Source organism: Canis aureus, chromosome 1 (genome assembly GCF_053574225.1).
Source record: "Canis aureus isolate CA01 chromosome 1, VMU_Caureus_v.1.0, whole genome shotgun sequence".
Classification (NCBI taxonomy): domain Eukaryota; kingdom Metazoa; phylum Chordata; class Mammalia; order Carnivora; family Canidae; genus Canis; species Canis aureus.
In genome coordinates, this window is record NC_135611.1 from 49,669,677 (window position 1) to 49,689,908 (window position 20,232).

General features: G+C 47.2%; 1 protein-coding gene and 2 long non-coding RNA genes across 3 annotated transcripts in view; 2 read left to right on the forward strand and 1 right to left on the reverse strand.

The window, feature by feature from the left end:
- Nucleotides 1–5,568: 5,568 nt before the first annotated feature.
- Nucleotides 5,569–6,521, reverse strand: LOC144314694 (uncharacterized). Its single transcript, XR_013380551.1, has 2 exons — nucleotides 6,454–6,521; nucleotides 5,569–6,063 (listed from the first exon to the last, which is right to left on the reverse strand). It is a non-coding gene; the product is annotated as an uncharacterized LOC144314694 (long non-coding RNA).
- A 296-nt stretch (nucleotides 6,522–6,817) lies between these two features.
- The window catches only part of IGF2R (insulin like growth factor 2 receptor), a 99,459-nt gene continuing 86,044 nt past the window's right edge, over nucleotides 6,818–20,232 (forward strand). The window contains exon 1 of the mRNA XM_077899126.1: nucleotides 6,818–6,987. Within this exon, the coding sequence (XP_077755252.1) occupies nucleotides 6,833–6,987 (155 nt within the window). The 5' untranslated portion in view covers nucleotides 6,818–6,832. The remainder of the gene's footprint in view (nucleotides 6,988–20,232) is intronic.
- On the forward strand, nucleotides 7,308–11,513 carry LOC144314692 (uncharacterized). Its single transcript, XR_013380550.1, has 2 exons — nucleotides 7,308–9,666; nucleotides 11,053–11,513. It is a non-coding gene; the product is annotated as an uncharacterized LOC144314692 (long non-coding RNA).

The window sequence follows — 20,232 nt, forward strand, 5'->3', positions numbered from 1 at the left end:
CATTCCACTTTCTCTTCTTGTGGTGTAACTGACAGTCTCCCCCTGAGAACGGGGGTCTAGGATTCCTCCCCTTGAAACTGGACAGGGTCTGGTGACTGCCCTGATCAACTGCGCATGACCAAACTGGTGTTAATGTGACTTCCAAGTTGAGTCCACCTCTCTCCCTCTTCTCCCCCTTTCTCTTTCTCTGTTTGACTTGGAGCCCAGCCACCATATTTGAAGGAGCTCGGGCCACATGTGGAGGCCACACACAGGCACTCCAGCTAAAGTCTCAGTCGACAGCACTGACCATCAGATGTTGGGGTGAATGAGTGTTCAGATGACTCCAGCATGAACCCTTGAATCTTCCAGCTGAGGGCCAGAAGTCATGGAGCAGAAAGGAGCCATCCCTACTGGGCTCTGTCTGAATTCCTGACCCATAACAACTTGTGAGAATTAATAAATGATGATTGTTATTTTAAGTCACCACATTTGAGGGTAATTTGTTACATTCAATAGATCTCTAATATGCCAAGAATCTCTTTTTTGTTCTTTCCCTGGGTGAGTTCACTTACTTTGCTGATGTCCAGTTATCTCTCCCATCACCAGCTCTCTTCTCTTTGCAAGTGTCTCCTCCATACTTTCTTCTGGGTCCAACTTCTTGTCCATGTTCAGCATTGTACTGTCAGCTTTCTCTTTGTCAGGGTACCTTTCTCTGGGTATGCCTCACACTCACTCATGCACAGAAAGGCACTTAGCCTCTTTCTCCTCAAGTTCATGTCTCTTCTCCTGTTCCCTCTTTCTGTTCTTGGCAGCATCAATCTTCCCATCTAGAAATTTTAATCATCATTGATGCTATCTTTGTCTGTCCTATCCAGCGAGGTGCTAAGGTGTTGCATTGGGTCAGTTGATACATTTTTGGCTACAATACAAAGGCCAACTAAATATGGTATAGCAGTCTGGGTCCAATCAGAAGACAGAAATAGAGATGTTTTTAAAAAATTTTTATTTATTTATGATAGTCACAGAGAGAGAGAGAGAGGCAGAGACATAGGCAGAGGGAGAAGCAGGCTCCATGCACCGGGAGCCCGACGTGGGATTCGATCCCGGGTCTCCAGGATCGGGCCCTGGGCCAAAGACAGGTGTTAACCCGCTGCGCCACCCGGGGATCCCAGAGATGTTTAATATAGAAACATATTATTAGTTAAAGGTTTTATTTATTTATTCATGAGAGACACAAAGAGGGAAGCAGAGATATAGGCAGAGAGAAAGGCAGGCTCCCTGTGGGGAGCCCGATATGGGACTCGATCCCTGGACTCCAGGATCATGACCTGAACCAACGGCAGACACTCAACTGCTGAGCCACCCAGAGGTCCCTAATATAGAAAATTATTAACTGTGACAAAAGAGCAGCTATGAGATAGGAAGAAACTCTATATGGTACACTAGGGCTGAGGAAGAGGACCCAGGGAAAGACAGGCTTGGAAGGGGTTCAGATTGTATAGGAGGTGAGATTCAGGTGACTGAATTGTAGAGAAGTTCTCTGGATTAGCAAGGCTGGAGTTGGTCTGCAGTTGCAATAGGTCCTCCTTTGGAGTGTGTGTGGGGAGGGTGGCAGATAATCAGCAACCAGTGTCATGGATGTGCTGGAAAGGCCTGAAGAACCTGTCTCCCACAGCATCCCTCCAGGGTGCCTTCTACTCAGAAAGCTTAACAGCATGCTCCCTTTAAAGGAGGACTACTGTAAAAAAATTCCTTTATCACAGAACATATATTAGAGGGTGCCTTTGGAACTGAGAGGCAATAAATGATTAACTAACACAGATGGCTTAAGCAAATTTATTTATTGTGTCACAAAGCAAATGATCAGATACTGGCCAGTTCCAGAGTTTTCTTGAATGTCAATGTCATCAAAGATCCCGATGTTTTCCATCGTTCTCCCACTGTGTTGGACATATCTTCCCTCAGAGTTACAAAGGGCTATAGCACCTACAGGTATCTTCAACAGAGAGCGTTCCATCCACCAAAAAAAGAGGTGGCGAATTTCCTCCTTTGTCTCGCTTTAACAATTTTTAATTTTATTTTTTACTTATTTAAATTCAATTAGTTAAGTTATAAGGTAACATTAGTTTCAGTTGTAGAGTTCAATAATTCATCAGTTGTATATAACACCTAGTGCTCATTACATCATGTACCCTCCCTCCACTCACCTCCCTTCCAGCAGCCCTCAGCTTGTTTCCTATGGTTAAGAGTCTCTTCTGGTTTGTCTCCATCTCTGATTTCATCTTGTTTTATTTGCCTCTTGGTCTCACTTTTTATTGAAGAGGAAAATATTTTGCAGAAGGTCTTTGGAGACGTCCCATTAATTTCCATCTTAAGAATTGTGTTTTATGCTCTCCCTCTGATTGTAAGAATGGCTGAGATGCAGGGTCTTAAGCCTTCAGTGAAAGATGGGCTTTGCCAGCACAGAAAAGAATGCCTACAAGAAGACGGTAACCCTACCCACCTCACACCTCTATCCCCATTCCCCCTCCCTCTGGGTAGTTACAATGAACCCAGGTGCCCTGGATAGTGACAAGCCCTGAGTTCTACTCTTGGCCAAATGTTAAACAGTTCTTGAGGAAGGACAAAAGGCTTTCTACCGTCTCTTCGTCACCTTAATTTTGATACTTTTACAGAAGCCATTTCCAGGGCATCCTGTAACCAGATGGATTTTCCTGAAGGGTTAACCGTGACCATCTCTTTCTCAGGCTCCAAACCTCTTAATGAGGGGGAAGTTTCTGAGTTAAAATCATGGACTTTCATATCAGGTCATACAACTTACACTGAAGTTCTAATTGCACGACTAATTGCACGACCCTGGGCAAGGAATTTAATTTCTTTATGTCTAAATTTCTCATCTTTTAAATGAGGGTAATAAAAGTACCTATCTCATAGGTATGCTATGAAGAGTAAATGATATAATACAAAATGGTTTTTGGCACAGAGTGAGTCTTCAATAGATATTACTTTTGTCAGCTATTATTGTTCCTCACTTTATATCCAATTGAATCTAAATTTCTTAAGTGACCATTTAAAATCCTGTAGGAGCTGAACCCAATAAAATTTTTCCAAACTTACATTAAAATGGATGATCTTCTCTACTGTGTCATGGGCTACTTGAGGGAAGGATTATATTTTATAAGGCCAGGATTTAGCACAATCTTTGGCCAAAGTAGCTTCTCTCTATTCCTATGTGCTTCTCACTCGAGGAAAAGGTCTTGCTCATTATACAGCTTCTGTCTTTTTCTACCTATGCCTTGCTCTTGCTGTTGTCCTGTCTGCAATGTCCTTTCTCTGTATCCATGTGCCCCCCTCACCCCATCCAACTTCCTTCCAGGCTCATCTCAGAAGCAGTCTCTTCCCTGGTGGGATCTCTTTCCCAACTCATGTTTGAAAAATGTCAAGCTTCTGAAAAACTGAAAGGATAGTAAAGAGCACTGATACACTCTTCACCTACATGTGGCAATTGTTAATATTTTTGACATGCCCCTTTTTTTTTTTTTTTTTTTTTTTTTTTTAAGAAAGAGAGCTGTGGGGAGGGACAGAGGGAGAGAGAGAATCTCAAGCAGGCTCCATACCCAGCCCAGCATCCAATGCGGGGCTCAATTTCACCACCTTGAGATCATGACCTGAGCTAAAACCAAGAATCAGATGCTCCACTGAACCACTCAGGCACCCTGATACCTGTTTTCTCTCTATACATATCCTTCTTTTTAGAGCCATATGAAAGTTGCTGACATCATGATACTTTACATTCAGCATGTATCACGTAAGAGCAAGGATGTTTGCCTACAAAATGACAATATCATGATCTCATCTCCCAAAATTTAACATTGATTTGATAATACTATTTACTGTACAGTCCTCCCCCCCCGCCCCACACACCCGCCTGCCTGCCCCGGAAAGCAGATTACTTCGCTTATTGTTGTGAGGATCAGGAAATGACAATGTGACTTCAAGGTCTTTTATTTAGTAGCAGCTGTAGACAATACATAAACAAATAGGTATGACTACATTCCAATAAAACTTTATTTACAAAAGATCTCTCTGGCCAGATTTGGCCCTTAGTGTGTTGTTTGTAACCCTGATTTGGAATAGTACTCTTGCTTTTTTTGGGGGGGGGGTGCCTTACAGAGCATTGACTTTTTAAAAAAGATTTAATTAATTAATTAATTAATTAGAGCATGAGCAGGGAGAGAGGCAGGAGGAGAGGGAGAGGGAGGATCTCAAGCAGACTCCACGTGGAGCACTGAGCCCAACTTGAAGCTTGATCCCACGAGACCATGACCTGAGCCAACACCAAGAGTCCGATGCTCAAGAGTCACTCGGGGGCCCTGAGCATTGCCATATTTTAATTGTCTAATTCAGTTTTCTTATAGAATGCTTCATAACTGGATTCAATGGTTTTATTCTGATTTAAATTAAACATCATGATGAGAAGAATATACAAGTGATATTGCTTACTATAGGGGAAAATGATGGAAGACTTTGAAATAGACCAAAAATAAATAATAACCTCAGCTGAAGGCTAAGCACCATCTAATGCTCCCTGCTGTGCTGATTCTATGGGGTTTTGTATCTTTCATGGTCTTTGAGCTATTTTACAGCTTTGGAAATTGTAGAATACTGTTGATAATCTATGATTCTTGTCTTTAGAAATGCAAATTATGTCCGTTGAAATGCAATTGATTTTTGACTTATGGATAGTGACCAACCCTCCATCTATTAGGCAATTTAACTTCAGCATTCCTGACTACTTGATGTATGTGTTGGACTCTGTCTTTGGATTCCCCTTCGAGTCAATTGTTACATGCTACTCGTTCTTATGTTAATTAATGATTTAAATAACATCTTTAACACGTGTTCATTTTACATCCGCCTCTGAGTCATCATTATACTCTCTTTTAAATATTACCTTTAGCAGTATTTTTCATTGTGTCACTATAGGATGCATAAAATGTTAGTTTTTCCACATGTTGGTGATAGTAATTTTAATCACCTAAGGTGGATCTATCAGATCTTTCCATTGTAAAGGTATATTTCCCTTGTATTCGGGAAATACACTTTGAGGGTGATACTTTGAGACAAAGTGAATATTCCAGTTGTAATGATTTTTCACCTGCTGGTTTCAGTATCCCCTGAAGATCTTTGCTGTGTCAGTTATAACACTGGAGTTGCAAAATACGTACCCTTTCTAGATACCCACCGTTGGACACCCGAGCTCCTCCTCTGAGCCACTACAACCTTTTCCTTTCTTGGGTTATATTACTCTTTCAAAAGCATGGTGACTAAGACAGAGACTCGGGGCACTGCCTGACTTGGCTCACACCCAGGCTTTTTCTTACTAGCTGCATGACTGGCAAGTCATTTACTCTCTCTCTTGTCTCAGTTTCCTTATCTGTAAAGTAGGTGCAATAAAGGTACCGTTTTTTTACAGGCTCGTGTTAGAATTAAGTGAGCTACACCAAAGCGCCAGAATGCTCCTTTGCACATAATTACCTGCTTAGTAAATGTCAGCTGCTATTGGGTCCTAATCATATGTATGTATTTGCTTCCTTTTTATTTTAAGGTTTTATTTATTCATGAGAGACTCACAGAGAGGGAGAGGCACGGGCGGAGGGAGAAGCAGGCTCCATGCGGGGAGCCCGACGCGGGACTCGACCCCGGGACCCCAGGATCACGCCCCGGGCTGCAGGCAGCGCCAAACCGCGGCGCCACCCGGGGATCCCCGTGCGTCTGTGTTTGAACCCCAGCTTCGCCACATCCCAGAGTGTCCCTGGGTAAGTCACTCGACATCTCTGAGTCTGCGGCTCATCTGTCACGAGGGTGCAGCCTCGCGGTTCCCAGCCCGGTGCGTCAGTGCGGGCCGGCGGCGTCGGGCTCGGAGTAAGCCTTGAAGACGAGCGGTCTCCGCCGGGGGTCGGGGTCGCGCTAGTTGCTGTAAGGCAAGGCGCACGCTTGGGGTCCCGGGCTTCGGAGGTCCGCTTACTTTCGCACCGAGCCCGGCTCGGAGCCATTCACCTGGGGTGGGCTCGAGAGAACCTTTGAACAGAGGAATTCCCAGAGCCTCGCGAGGGGCACTCGCCTCTCAGCCGCCCCCGCCTGCCTCCCTCCGCCGCCCCCACCTGGGGAGCCGCCCTCCTGCCCGGGGCCAGTGACACTCCCAGCGGCGGCCGGGAGAGGCTCGGGGCGAGCCCTGGGACCCCGCGCCGGGCCCCGCCAGCCGGACCCGCAGCCGCGCCGCCGCGTGACGGCATCCGCCGCGCGGCACCAAGGTCCGACCCCCCTCGCCGACCCCGGCCGTCGGTCGAGGCGGAGGTGCGGGGCTCCGAGCTGCGGGGGCTCCGAGCTGCGGGGCCCCCAGAGCGCGCCCGGGGCGTGCGCCGGTCCCCGCCGAGGGCCGCCGCCGGCACGCAGGCCCCGGCCACGCACCTGCGCCCCGCGCCCCGCCGCGCCGCTTCCTGCCCCGCGCGTGCCGCGCTCACGTGACCGGGCCTGGGCGGAGCCGGGGCGGGCGGGGATCACCTGAACAAGGGAGTCATGTGAGCGGGGCGGGGCGGGGCGGGGGCGGGGCCGGGCGCGGTCACGTGACGCGGTTCCGGGGCCGCCGCCGCCGCCGCCGCCGAGCCCAGCCGAGCCGAGCCGCGCGCCCCTCGGGCTCCCGCTCCGCTCCCGCTCCTGTCGTGCTCCTCTCCTCCTCCTCGCCTGCAGCCCAGCCTCCGCCCTGGCGGTGCGACCATGTCCCGGGCGCGGCCCCCGGCAGCCGCGCGCCGCTAGCTCCGCGCTCGCCGCGCAGCCCGGGCCGGGCGCGATGGGGGCCGCCGCCGGCCGGAGCGCCCACCTGGGGCCGGGGCCCGCGCCCGCCGCCCGCCCGCTGCGCTCCCTGGTCCTGCTGCAGCTGCTGCTGCTGGTCGGGGCCCCGGGCGCCGCGCGGGCCCAGGGCGCCGACTTCCCCGAGCTGTGCAGGTGGGTGGCCCCGCCGGGGCGCAGGCTTCGCTCGCAGTGCCCGGGGCGCGCGGCGGGGCTGGGTGGGGGGCGGGGGCGCTCCGGGGAGGGGCTGGGCCCCCGAGTCTCCCTCCGTCCGGGTCTGGGTCCCGCTGGCCCCGAGGGAAAGTTGCCCGCGTGGTGGCGAGGGACGGGGGACGAGGGGTCGCGCGCGCGCGGGCGGGGGGCGCGGGGTTCCCGCCGCCCCGGTGCCGGCCGGCGCTGCCCGGGGGGTGGGGGCGGGGGCGCTGCCCGGCCACTTGTGGCTGTCACTGAGTCCGGGGCGGCTTTGTGTGCGAGCAGCCGGCCGCCCCGACCCAGCCGGTGGCACGCTGCGGGCACCCTCCGCCAGCTCGTGCCCTCTCAGCGGGGCGCCGGCAAAGTTGGAGGACGCAGGAACTACAGCTTTGCTTTGTTCCCACTCCACGTTTTCCTCCGAGTTCCACCAGCGGGACCTTGGCGAGGCCCCTCAGTGTCGGAGGACGCCGCACGAGTGGCCTCAGAGTTGGGGGGCGTCGGTGTCACTTGCTGATTGATTTCCTCCCTGTAGGTTTTCCATTTTTCTCTTTAAAGTAGCTTTTCTGCAGAAGGTGACTCCCCCCGCCACCTCCGCCCCGATCGGGAATGGAGGGTGGTCATCCTGTGTTGGCTCTCAAGACTTTACCCTCCACTTCTCCGAGCCTAACTTCCTGTCTAGTTGCTCACATGATGTCATTGTCTCTAGGGTGGATTATTCTAGTGGAGGCTTTCGCTCTGGGAATCATGATTGTATAATCGCGGGTCCCATCGAGGGCTGTGAGTGCCCTGCGCTGGCGAGGATAGGAGTCCCCCGGCTGGGGAACCACCAACCACCAGAGAATTTTCTGACCAACCTTTCGTGGACTGTTTAGGATGATGGAAAATCCAACTTATACTATTTTTTTTTTTAAACTTTGGTAAAAAGGAAGCAGGATGAAGGGTTCAGAAAGACCAGTGGACCGGCGCTAGCAAGTTACTTCTCAGAATGAAGTTGAGCCCGCTTTGAGCTGAACTTTGAGCTTTTGGTGGGGTTTATGGGATTCTTAGTTTTTCCTTTGTATCAGACATGGTCTGATTCGTACCCCTGAGTTTAGGACTTGCAGATACCACTATTCTAAGGAGAATAAGGCTGAGCTCACAATAGAAATTTCTTGCAAGGTCCATGTTCTTTATTTCTTTTCCCTTTTTTGGGGGGGAGAGGGGAGGATGGCAGGCTGGAGAATTTACTGCACATTAGTTTATAGTTAGTTGGCTGCCCTAAGATACATACTACACAGTAATGAGCAGGGTACACAGAAAAAGGGGGTCAATTTCTGCCAGGTGGAGGTGTGGCTTACATTCAAAGGAAGGAGGTTTGGAATAATGGCTAATGTGACCAGCCCTATCCATGAGAAATTAGCTCAGCGGGGCTAGTGGTGTCGAAATCTTGGTCTTGTTAGCAAATTGGAATTTATTTTTTAATAGTTAGGGTTAAAGTTGGCTTCGAGGGCAGACACATATTTAGTGGCTGATGGGGGGGGGGGGATGCTTAGTTTCGCATTACGTGAGTCCTCACAGCGTCTTGAATTTGAATCTGCATTTGTTAACCTCATTTGCGAGTGGAACATGGCCTCTGGGTCCAGTAGGAAATGGCCTTTGTATTTTCAGCTCGAAAATGCTAGAGAGCGCTCTAGGGGGATATGCATTGTTAGTGTGACAAATGTGTCTTCTGCAATCTTAGAATATCTTTAAAGTTGGCGCTTTTACTCTTTCTGCCAGATTTCCTTAGGACAGCAAATCTCCCAGTCCATTCAGGGGTGAGCTTGCACACATTTCTTTTCTCTCTCAGCACTCTGCGGTTTTGCATTGAGATTGCTCCAGAGCTGTGCATAATCTCAACTTTAAACTCAATATTCCGCCAAATGAAATTTTTCCTATTTATTCCCATTTTAAATGAATACCTTGGCTTAAATACTTAAGTTTTTTTTTTTTTTTTGGTTGGGGGGGGATGTAAAAAATCTGTGTTCTTTTATTAGGTAACACTGGCTAAAAGTTCTTTAGCATATATTTGAAGAACAGGAATGTGAGCTGATAATTTTTTAAATACAGTAGGAAAAGTTCTACTTAGTATCACCAAAGCAGGATGTGTTAAGCTGCCTTTTTATTCTATCTCTGAGAGTCCATTTGTCTGAAATGTGAATAACCCACCCAGATCCACCCCACTTCTCCCAGGAGCATGAAAAGTAGACTTTACAAGTGTTAACGTTTGTGGAGTTTGGTCAAGTGGCAGCAGACCCCAGGTAGACACCCCCTGTAGACCCAAGGATCACATCCCAAATATTTGTAAATTGCTTGTTTGTAATACAGAACATATTTTTCTATTGAGAATCGTCTTGCTCATTGTGGTTTGGTGCCCAGGGCAGTCACCAGAAACCTGTCATCCACACCACAGCTTTGGAGTGCCCAGACACTGCACAGCCTTAATTGGAGCCCTGGTGGTAAATTTTCATTGTCTCTCAATAATAGAGTTGGATCCTAGGAAGCAACTTCTCTCAAGTCCAGCTTTCTAGAACCAAAGAGGGTACTTTTCATCTTTGGTCCCTTAGAACCCACTGGAGGGAAGTCGAGTCTGCTTCAGTCGACCTGCTGCCTGCAGGTCACCAGGTGAGGGCAAAGCCAAGGGCCAGCTCTCTCCTGGGGTAAGGAGGTGGCAGGGGTGTGGTTTCTGGTGTGGTTAGTTATTGGGAGGGGTGAAGAAAACAGTAGAGAACTATTTCAGCAGTAGCTTTAACTATATTTGTGCACATGGAGGAGAGCACAGGTCTCTGAGTTGTGTACTGAAAAGCAGGGACAGAAAAGGTGATTTTCCCTAAGTGTATCTGGCCCCCTGCAGCACTTATTAGCACACTGTTTCTTAGAGCACCTCGGTCGTCTGTTCTCTAAGATACAGATGACTGTGCCGGGTGAGACGTGTGCCGCAGAAGTTGGTGTATTCTTAGTCACCAGCCGTTTCTTGGGGAGGGTTGGGGAGGGTGGTGGGGTGGTGGTGGTGGTGGTGCTAGGAGAAGGAACATGTTTCCTGAGGCCACTGTGCCTGGCTGTGGGTCTGGCGGGTACCGAGGTTCTGAGGAAGGAGGAGTGTTAGTGCTGGTGAGGGATGTCTGGAGGTCAGTGGGGCTGGAGCAGTGAAAGCCAAGTGGCCATGCAGAGTCACCAAAAGTCACCAAGATGCTCTCTGCTGGTCAGTAGCTTTACTTATCACCGTGTGATTTACGCCTCAGAAAATATCATTTTACATCCTATGTAGTAGGTGAGTTTCCATTTTATTTAGATGTTAACATCATTAGTGAGATCTTAACAGTTTGTACTAGTTATAAAATAGTGCACTGGACTGCTTGATCTAAGTAGGGTACTTTATAATTTATTCAGAACAAGTTCCCCCCCAATCATTTGGGTACCAATGCTGGAAAGTTTTTATTATATTGAGAACAAGAGAATAATGAAGCCAGCTGGGAGTTGAGGTTGGTTTAGTTGCTGTCTCTAAGGAGATTTTTTTTCCTGAGGTTTTTTTTTCCCTGAGATTTTTCTGAAGGAACAATGCTTATATGCTTAATTTGGGCCACATGTTAAACCTGGACCACATCCATTTGTGTGTGTACATTTCTTGCAACAGTAAGTGTGTGTAGAAGCCCACAATTGTTAATTATGGGTACATTAGATCTCATGCATTAATTCTTAGAAGAGTGTTCCTGATAAATTCCCAGAAAATGAATTCCTGAATGGATTTCACGTTTTTTATCAGTGTTACATAGAAGGATTTTTAAAAGATGGAGTTGAGAAAAATAATTCAGATGTTCTCATCTTTATTTTGATCTCGGCATGTAAAACTATTGCGTTGGTCAGAGGTTTTGTAGAGTCTCAGAACTGGGACTGAGTGACAGGAAGTAGCTCATTACTTTGCAGGTAATGTTCTTTCTCTTTCTTTTCTTCTTCTTTCTTCTTCCCCCCCACCCCCTCCTCTTTCCCTTTTCTTCCTTTTTGTTTTCCCAGCCACCGGGATCTGTCTCTTGGTAATGGCACCGGCCATTGTGGTGTGTGAGAAGGTGGAAGTAGCTGAGATTGGGTATGCCTATGGATCCTTTGTGTCTTCCTTATAGCTAACTCATGACCACTGAGGGACAGAGGCCTGAACTTATGCTTATTATGTTCTCCTCATCTTTAATCCTGGCAAGGTGACGCAGGATTCATTTATTCTCCAATAATTTCTTAAGCAGAGGGAACAGTGGGAGAGGCCAAAGCTGGAATTGGAGACCCCAGGAATGGAACATCATGTTGGAAGAAGATTGTGCTGGCCATGACAGCAGCAACCATGACACCCTTCTCACGTTATGTTTGTTAATTTTAAACAGTGTAATCTTCCTATTGGTTTTCCCTTTGATCTAAAAATAATCTAAGATGTTAACTCGTTTTTTGCTCTTTTGAATAAAGCTTTTGAGTACTTACGTACAAGATTTTGCGTGGACTTGTACATTCCTTTTTTTCTTGAGTAGATACGTAGGAGTGGAATTGTTCATTGAATGGTGAGTGTTTAACTATGGGGGCTGTCAAATGTATTCAGAAGTGGATGTCCATTGTGCATTCCCATCAGTAGGATAAGATTTTCAGTTCTGCGTCTTTGCTAACACTTGGTCTTACAAGTCTTTTTAATTTTGGCCATTCTGGTGGGTTTGTAGTGGTACCTCAGTGCCATCTTAATTTCCATATCCCTGACTTCGTGACGTTGAATATCTTTTTTGTGCATTTGTTGGAATGTCTAATGATGAGCATCTTCCATGTGTTTATTGACCATTTGGACAGTCTTCAGTAATGTCTGTTAAAACCAGTCTTTTGCCACTCCCCTCTCCAATTTTTCTGGGGGAAGGGTCATCTTAATGAGTTTTAAGGACTCTCTCTGTTTTCTGAGTACAAGTCCTTTTGTAGGTATGTGTAATGTGTACTATGAATATTTTTTCCCAGTTCCTGGCTTGCCTTTTTATTTCCTTGATGTATACTTTGATCAACAAATACTTGAAAATTTTGCTGAACTTCAATTTATTATTATCTTTTAGTGGTTCCTGGTGTTTGTAGCTTAAGAAATATTTACCTGTGTTAAGGTTTCTCAATTTCAGCCCTATTGACATTTAGCCTGGGTAATTCTCAGTTGTGGGGACTGCATTGTGCATGGAGGATGTTAAGTAGCATCCCTGGCCTCTACCCATTAGATGCCAGGAGGGAACCCCTTGCCCCCACCCTGGTCATGACCAACAGAAATGACTTCAGACATTTTAAATGGCCCCTGGTGGACAAAATTAACTCCTGTTGAGAAGCACTGATTGACTCAAAGCTCAAACAGATTTTCTTTTATGGTTGTCTAGAAGTTTTGTAGTTTTAACTTTTATGTTTGGCCCTATGATCAATTTTTTGGGTTAATTTTTATGTATGATGTGAGGACAGGGTGAAAGTTTACTTTTTCCACGCATATATCTAGTTATGTTTACTAATATTTTATGTAGGATGCTTATAGTTTTTTTTTTTTTTTGAAGATTTTATTTATTCACGAAAGACACACACACACACACACACACACACACACACAGGCAGAGGGAGAAGCAGGCTCCATGCAGGGAGCCTGACATGGGACTCAATTCTGGGTCTCCAGGCTGAGGTGGTGCTAAATCACAGAGCCACCTGGGCTGCCCACTTATAGCTTTTTTAAAAGTGAGATTGGACTATAATTTTCTTTGCCATGCTGGTCTTGGCTGAATTTAGCATCAAGGAAGTGTTTGCTTTGTGGAAAGAGCTAATTATAATTAGCTTTTACTATTTTATATGCCATGGAATAGTTTTGTGTAAGATAGATGTTTTCGCTTTCTTAAATTTTGGTAGAACTCACCAGTAAAACTATCTGGGCCTGGAGTCTTTGAGAAAGTAGAGTACAGTAGAGGAGTTGTTTTGATTATGGTTTCAGTTTTAGCTTTTTTATGTATCTAGTCAGATTTTCTATTTATTCTTGATCCAGTTTAACCAAAACTATATTTTCTGGAAAATTGTCATTTTAATTTTGCATTCACGTATAAATATGTAGTGTGCTACTCTTATAATTTTGAAAATACTCTTTGTATCTCTAGGTAAATTTTTAAAAACTTCTGATGTTTGTACATTTTTTTCTTCATCATTTTTATTAAAGATTTTTTACATTTGTTCACAAGCTCCATCACCATGTATTGTCAATTTTGTTAACTTGCTCTCTCCTAGTAACTTTGTCAAAAAGCTTAGATCTTTTATTTTAAATAATTTTACATAATATGAGATAAATTTAAAGCTATAGGTTTCTTTGTTCTAAGGACTGTACTACTCAGAGCTTTGTTACATAGTTTTTTATTTTTATGCTCTAAATAGTTTGTTTCAGGACCTAAATTCTAACTATTTCAACTCTCTGAACTCACTAATTTTTTAGAATCATTTTTTCCCTAGAATGGATCCCTTCCACCCGTGGTGGCTAGTAAATATGGTGGAATTTATTGACATTTCCCTTGTGGCCTAGCACCTAGTCAAATTGGGAGTGTTCTGTGTTTGGAAAAACTGTTCTTCATTTGGGTCAAAGTTTCTATAATTGTTCTGTTCAGCTTTTCTTCATTGTAACTTATTCTTTGTCCTGCTTGACTTGTCTTTAATACTTTGTATCTGGCTACCACTTAGAGTTCCAGAAGAATGCCTTGTCTCCCATTCCCAGCTTAGCCATTCTGTTGCTCATAGCTCTTAAACTTTTCTGTTTTTTTTTTTTTTTTTTTTTTTTTAATTTTGATTTCAGCGAGGTCTCCAGTTGATGTATATTCACAGCTGCCTGTGAATCCATCTTTGTGGCTGCCACAGCTTTCATCATTCCTAGTAAGATAGGTTGTAAAGTTCGGCTCTGATTGCTCTATTAATTCTCTTTCCTTGGGCCCAGTTTCTTTTGTTGGGGGAGTTTGTCCTCGTTTTCATGGCGTTGGCGCCCTTTTGATAACTGGTGATTCTTGATTGTGGTCTTGGCGGTAAGTCTCCTTTTGGACATTTGTTGCCTGTCCTAGTGCAGCTGTGCAGGGTAGGGCTGGAAGCAGTTGTTGGCTCTTGGCTCTAAATGGTTTCTGGGGAGTCTGGGGGATGGGCAAGGCGGGCCTCTGGCTGATGCATCTCGAGCCTGCTCTGTGAATCTCGAATCTCTCGAGACTTTTCTGCCCTTCCAGGTATCACCCCTCCCAGCCTGTGCCTGCCCAGAGATATCTGATAAGCCCGTGTTGATCACAACTGGCCAAGTGCAACGTGTCCTGCTTGCAGCTGGACACAGGAGAGCTGGGTTGTTGAGTTGGCTGTGGCACATCTCCTTTCTCTGGATCTCAGTTTCCTCCACATGAGAGGGCAGTGGCTGTCTTGGGTTTGAATTTGGACCCCTCCCTTTACTAGTTATTAGGTCTCAGGCCAGGTACTGGTCCTGATAGGCCTTAATTTCTGTTTGTGTCAAACCAGGGTGCTAGTCAAGCTTCTAGGGGTGGTGTGAGGATCAGAATGCATTTCAGTGCCTGCCCCGCCCTTCATGTTCATCTACTGGGGCAGTGGCGGTGATTCCTTTTTGTCTATAAGTTAGAGTTCCTGCGTTAGCTTCCTGATATTTTTAGCCTGTTATCCTGTACCCCCTGGGCTCTCTATTAGTGCCTTGGGGCTTCTGCCTCAACCAGAGAGCATTTCTTCTTTAGCCGCTTTATACATTGGCACTCCACCCAAAGAGTCCTTTTGAGAAAGAAACGTTTCCATCATTTGAAAAAGTCTAGAAACCACTGGGCTGTGTGATTCTCGGGGTCCATTTTGCATCCAAAATTCTGTGGTTCTGAGGTATGCATCCTTCAGGATTCCTCCAGTTGTGAGTTGCAGAAAGCCCAACTCAAATTCCCTTAAACAAGGAGGAGTTTGATGATAGGAGGTGGAGGCTTTGGGCGGATGCCAGATGCCATATGTCAGGCCAGCCCTGGGCCCCTTCCTGCAGCTTTCTTGGCTTGTCTTCCTTCCTGGGGTGGCTGCAGCAGTTCCACGGTCCAAGGAAAGAGAGAGAGCCTCCTTGTTTCTCTCCTGTAGGGGTTAAGGAGCCCCAGCCGACTTGTGCATGGGTGTCAGTGGTCAGCAGGGGCCCCTTCTCTGCCCTCGCAGGGCTTCCCTGGAAGGGGGAATGGGTGCTGGATTGCAGGCTGTCTGTCGTAGGTGGGAACAGGGAGCCAGGAGGCAAGGCGGGGGTGGGGTGGGGTGGTGGTGGATGTGCAAGTACTTCCTCAGCTCCACCGTGCTGCTCAGCTTAGACAGCTGCTGCTGGAGAGGATTTGGAGGTGCCCGAAGCCCTGTGTCATCTGCCTATTTTCGTCTCTATGTTAGCCAGCGCAGGGGGGCGGCAGGGCGCCAGCCCTTCACAGCGGGGTGGGGAAAGGCTGGTTGCTCCGGTCCCCGGGAGCATGAAACTTACCTTTCAGAGCAGCTAGAGACCTTTGGTGGGGTTTTTCTGTTAGCTTTGGTGTGCTCTTAGCTCTGCTGGGGCAGCTGTCCTTGAGCAAACATATGGAGGGTAGCTTCCTTGGATGGAGGGAGCGGATTCTGACAAGTATTTCGGTTCACAGAGGGCGAGGAGAGATGCAGGAAGTTAGATCGTGAAGGTGTTACTCCTGGTTTTATTTTAACCAATGGAGGGAAAGATGGTGGCATGTGGGAACAGTGGAAGGTGGCCTTTGAAATGTGGTTGCCAGTGGGCGGCCTGGGAGGAAAGTTCAGGAGCTGGCTTTTCAATCAGAGCCTTTGTGCCCGAGCGCTGTCAGTATCCTTCATGCACATGTGTGTGTTGCAGTAATGTGTGCATGCAGAGAGCCCATCGAGGAGCCAGGGGACTGTTGGATTTTGGTTGTGTGTCACATGCAGTTGTTGCTGTCTGTAGGTTCTCTCCACTCTGCAGCCAGTCACAGTTGTAAAATGGTGTTTTGTACCGAAAACCAAAAACTTCCCCCGACGCTCCCTGCTGTTTGCCCCTGGTCTGAAAATAGAAAACCAAACCACCAAACTGGAAGTGCCAAAGAAGTGAATTCCTAGAAGTGACAAGGGTGCATCTCCACTGAGTCACCCTTGTTGTCTCTCTGAGACTCCTTCACCTGCTGTGAGCTGTACATGTGTTCCTCACCACAAGCAAAGTGAGAAGCCACGTAGCTCTTTTCTGTCTCTGTACAGTTCGCCTTTGGTTGATACCAAGGGAGGGAAGAGCTGTGGGCAGGGCCCTTCTATAAGGCAGGACAAACTTTTCCAAGGCCTTTCTGTAAGATGATGTGAAAACATAGACCATGCAGGAAGTGGGTCAAATTGGGGACCCTGTATCAGGTGCTCTGGCTGGGAGCACGCTGGTGGGGCTAGGACATGGTAGAGGGGCTCTTGTGGCTGGAAAAACATGAGTGTCCAAGGGAACAGAAGGAGGGAACCAGAGGGAAGGTGATGTAGCTGGGTGTCAGGTCCCATAGGCCATTGCAATGACTCTGGCTTCTATTCCTAGGGAGGTGCGAGCCCTGGGAAGATTTTGAGCAGAGGAGTGATATAGGGTGGGGGTGGCCAAAGGGGGAAGCTGGGTTTTTTGATAGACTGGGTAAGAAGTTACAGTAATTGGACCAGGGTTATAACAAAGGGTGTGGTGAAGAGTAGTCGGAGTTGGATATTTTGAAGGTGGAGCTGATGGATTTTCTGACGATTGTGTCCGGGATATGAGGTGAGAAAGACGAGTGCAGGGTTTAGTCTGTGCAATTGGAAGTTGCATTGCAAATGGAATTGCTGTTTTCAGAGATGGGGGGGAAAAGCCAGTTTAGGGGGAAGACAAGGAGTTTGGCTTAGCCATGTTGATGTTCGGTTACATCTAGCATCTGAGTGGGGAGGTTGGGTGGGCAGCTAGAGCAGTGTCTTTGGGTTGAGGGCAATGTCCGAGCCTGGGAATGTCAGTTTGGGAGCTGCTGTTGCATAGCTAGAAAGCACTTGAGTGAGTCCTTAGGGAGTGGTGGAGGCAAATTCTGAGGAACCCTGTTCTCAGAGGTCTGCAGGATGCTGGGAACCTGTAGGGGAAGCTGACAAAGAGCTGCCAGGGAGATGGGATGAGAATCAAGAGAGCGCAATGTCCTGGAAGCCCAGGGAAGGCAGGGTTGTAGGAAGAAAGTGGTCAGGTGTGTCACATGTGGAGCACCGAGTACCACGACACTAAGTGACCAGTGGATTTGGCAGCACAGAGGTCTTTGATGAGGATACCACAGGTTTTGGTGGAGAGGTGGGTGAAAGCCCAGTTGGCTTTAAGGGAATGAGAGGGCATGATAGGACGAGCAAACAGTAAGTTTGGGGTTTGCTGTAAAGGGATCAGAGCAGTGGGGGGATACTGCACTGGTGTGTGGGGTCAAGGGAGAGGGTTGTAAAAAGTGGGATCTATTATAAAAGGTTGGTATGCTGAAGGGAGTGAACCAGCACAGAGAAAGATTGGTGATCCAGGGTGAAGGGAGAGAAGGAAGGAAAAGAGAGAGAGAACACAAAACCTGGGTGCTGTCCCCAAATAGGGGACAGGTCTGGCAGCCAGGGCACCAGGAAGGGTGGGCCTTAGTGATGGGAGTGTGTGAAGACGATGCAGGTAGACTGGTAGATATGATGGAAATCTGGAAGTTTCTATTTTAATTTCCATAGTGAAGCAAGAAGCAAGATCTCTGCTGAGGGTGGCAGTTCAGCAAGTGGCTGCCTCTTCTCTCAGGCCATCATTCTGTGCTGGAAAAGGGAACCGCCCCCCCTCCGCCCCGGAGGGATTGGGGGCAGCTGAGTGAGTGTTTGCAGACCATTCAGCAAAAGTGTGAGCCATGAAGTCGCTCGATAGATGTTTCCCTTATTCTTCATGAGAGCTCTTGAAGTTGAGGTGAGATAATGCTGTCCTTTTAAAATGAACTCATAAAGGTGATACCTGTCCTGGCACTAAAGGAGTGCCCTGTGTGTTTCCTTTTCCCAGTTGGGTGTTAGGTTTTGCTGAGCTGTCTTCGCCAGTCTGACATTTGACCCCGGCATCTTCAAAGCAGAGATTTTTCTCCTGTGTCAGCCTCACCAGCCTGGAGAAGATTTAGCACCTGAGAGCAGCCTCAGGGGCGTTATGCTGCAGAGGGCAGACCTGCCCTTGGGGTTACGTCTCTGCTGGAATTGCACTGAGTCTGGGAGGGGTTTCTGGGACACTGGTGACAGCTTACAAGGGGACTGAGCATTATGGTTTGAATTCTATGCCGTGGGCTGGTGGGTTGGCTTTAAAAGCAGTTGAATTCAGGCATCCATATAATTAAGGAGGTTTAGCCTGTAATCCAACTTTTCTTTATGCACATGAGGAACAAAGTATGGGAACATCCAGGTAATTACTCTGATTTTTAAAAAAATCCTCGCAGAGGGATTAGGGTTGAAATACAGGCCTGCATCCTGACACCACAGAGTTGACCTGAGCAAAAAAGTGCCATGGTCATAGCAGAGGAAGGACAAGCAGTCTTTTGGGGAACTTTGTGTTGTGGAGGGGCCCTTGCCAATTTACTAAGAATTCCACCTCTTGCATTGCAGTGGAACCTCCTTAGGAAGGTCTCATGTTTTTTTTCCCCTGCTCCTCTGCCAGAAATTCAAATTCATCAGGCCTCTGTTCTGGTGGCAACTGGTGGCTATGGGGCCCAGGCATGTGTAGGTCCAAAGTGGATCTCTTGTCCTGAGAGAACCTAGGAGGCAGTAGGGTTTGTGTGTGTGTGTGTGTGTGTGTGTGTGTGTGTGTGTACACACATGCGTTGTCCTGAGGGACCCCCATCTCCAGCTCCATGGAGATGGCCCAAGACAGGGGCCTGTTCCCTCCACTTCCTGACCTGTGTTACGTGACATTCCTTTAGGAGGCTCCAAGCCAATGTACCTTTTTTTGTAAACTCCATTTTTAAGCAGCCTGAAGCTTTCTATTGATCAGATGAAAGCCTTAAATCCTAGTTTCTCAAAAGTTCTACATTCCTGGTCATGATTTTCCTCGCAGTGACTTTGTGTAGCAGCTGAGTTTCATAGATGAGGAAGTCGGGGCTCGGGAGATTAAGCGTGTCCCACGCAGCTGCTCAGGGTGGGGTGGGAGTTGGAGCCATGTCTCTGGGCTCCTTCCACTTGCCATGGCACCTTTCCGAGTGCAGCTCACCTCCCTCTCTATTTCACATGACCTTTGTTAGTCACTCTTGGTGATGGTTTGAAAACTTTGCTGCCCCCCACCCCCCCAACCATCCCCTAGCGCCTTAGGCTCTGGTGTGGACTTAGAGCCTTGCTTCCAGCTGGATCCCTCTCTAGCCAACTGGCTTCTTGCTCCCAGACCCTGTGTAACCACCCGGGAAAACCAAAGACTAATGTCTGGCTTCTTTCTCTTTCTTTTTCCTTTCCTTTCCTTTCCTTTCCTTTCCTTTCCTTTCCTTTCCTTTCCTTTCCTTTCTTTTTTTTTCTTTTTCTTTCTTTCTTTTTTTTTTTTTTTTTTTTGTGCAGGCCTCATATCTTTATCCACAGCTTTGTGGGTTTGTTAGAATAGGAAGTGAAGTACTTCCTATATATGCTTTTGCCATGCTGTGTCAAACTCATGTGTCTCCTGGCCTTCAGACCAGGTCGCAGATTTATCATGCCAAATCAGATTCTTCTCTTTTCGTGTCAGCTACAGAAAGTCGTCCACAACGGTGGTTCCATTAAGCTCTTGACATTCTGCTGCAATGTCCATTTTGGAAATCCTGCTTCTTTCCGCGCCCTCCTTTCCCTCCCTGCCTGCCCCCTCCCCCTTCTGAAGTTTGGGAGACTGTTCCAGATTTTTGAAGGTTAGCGAGCTGGATATACGAGCTGAGAAACTATCTGGTAATGATAAGGGGCAGAAGTGAGCCAGACGATTTCCTGAATGTTCTGCAAGAGGACTTGGATGCAGGCCAAAAAATAGGAAAGTCTTTTTTTGATGTTCAGGTTGGAAAGACTTTTCCCTTGTCCCTAAAATTTTAGATTTGCTGCTCGCTCCGGATTCAGAAAAACATTCTTCTAGCCCCGTTACTGTGCTGTGTGAATTTAGTCTGTTTTACTGAGCTTTGTGTGTTTTTTCTTTTAAGAAACCAAATTATAGATTCACACATGCTTATTAATTTTATTACC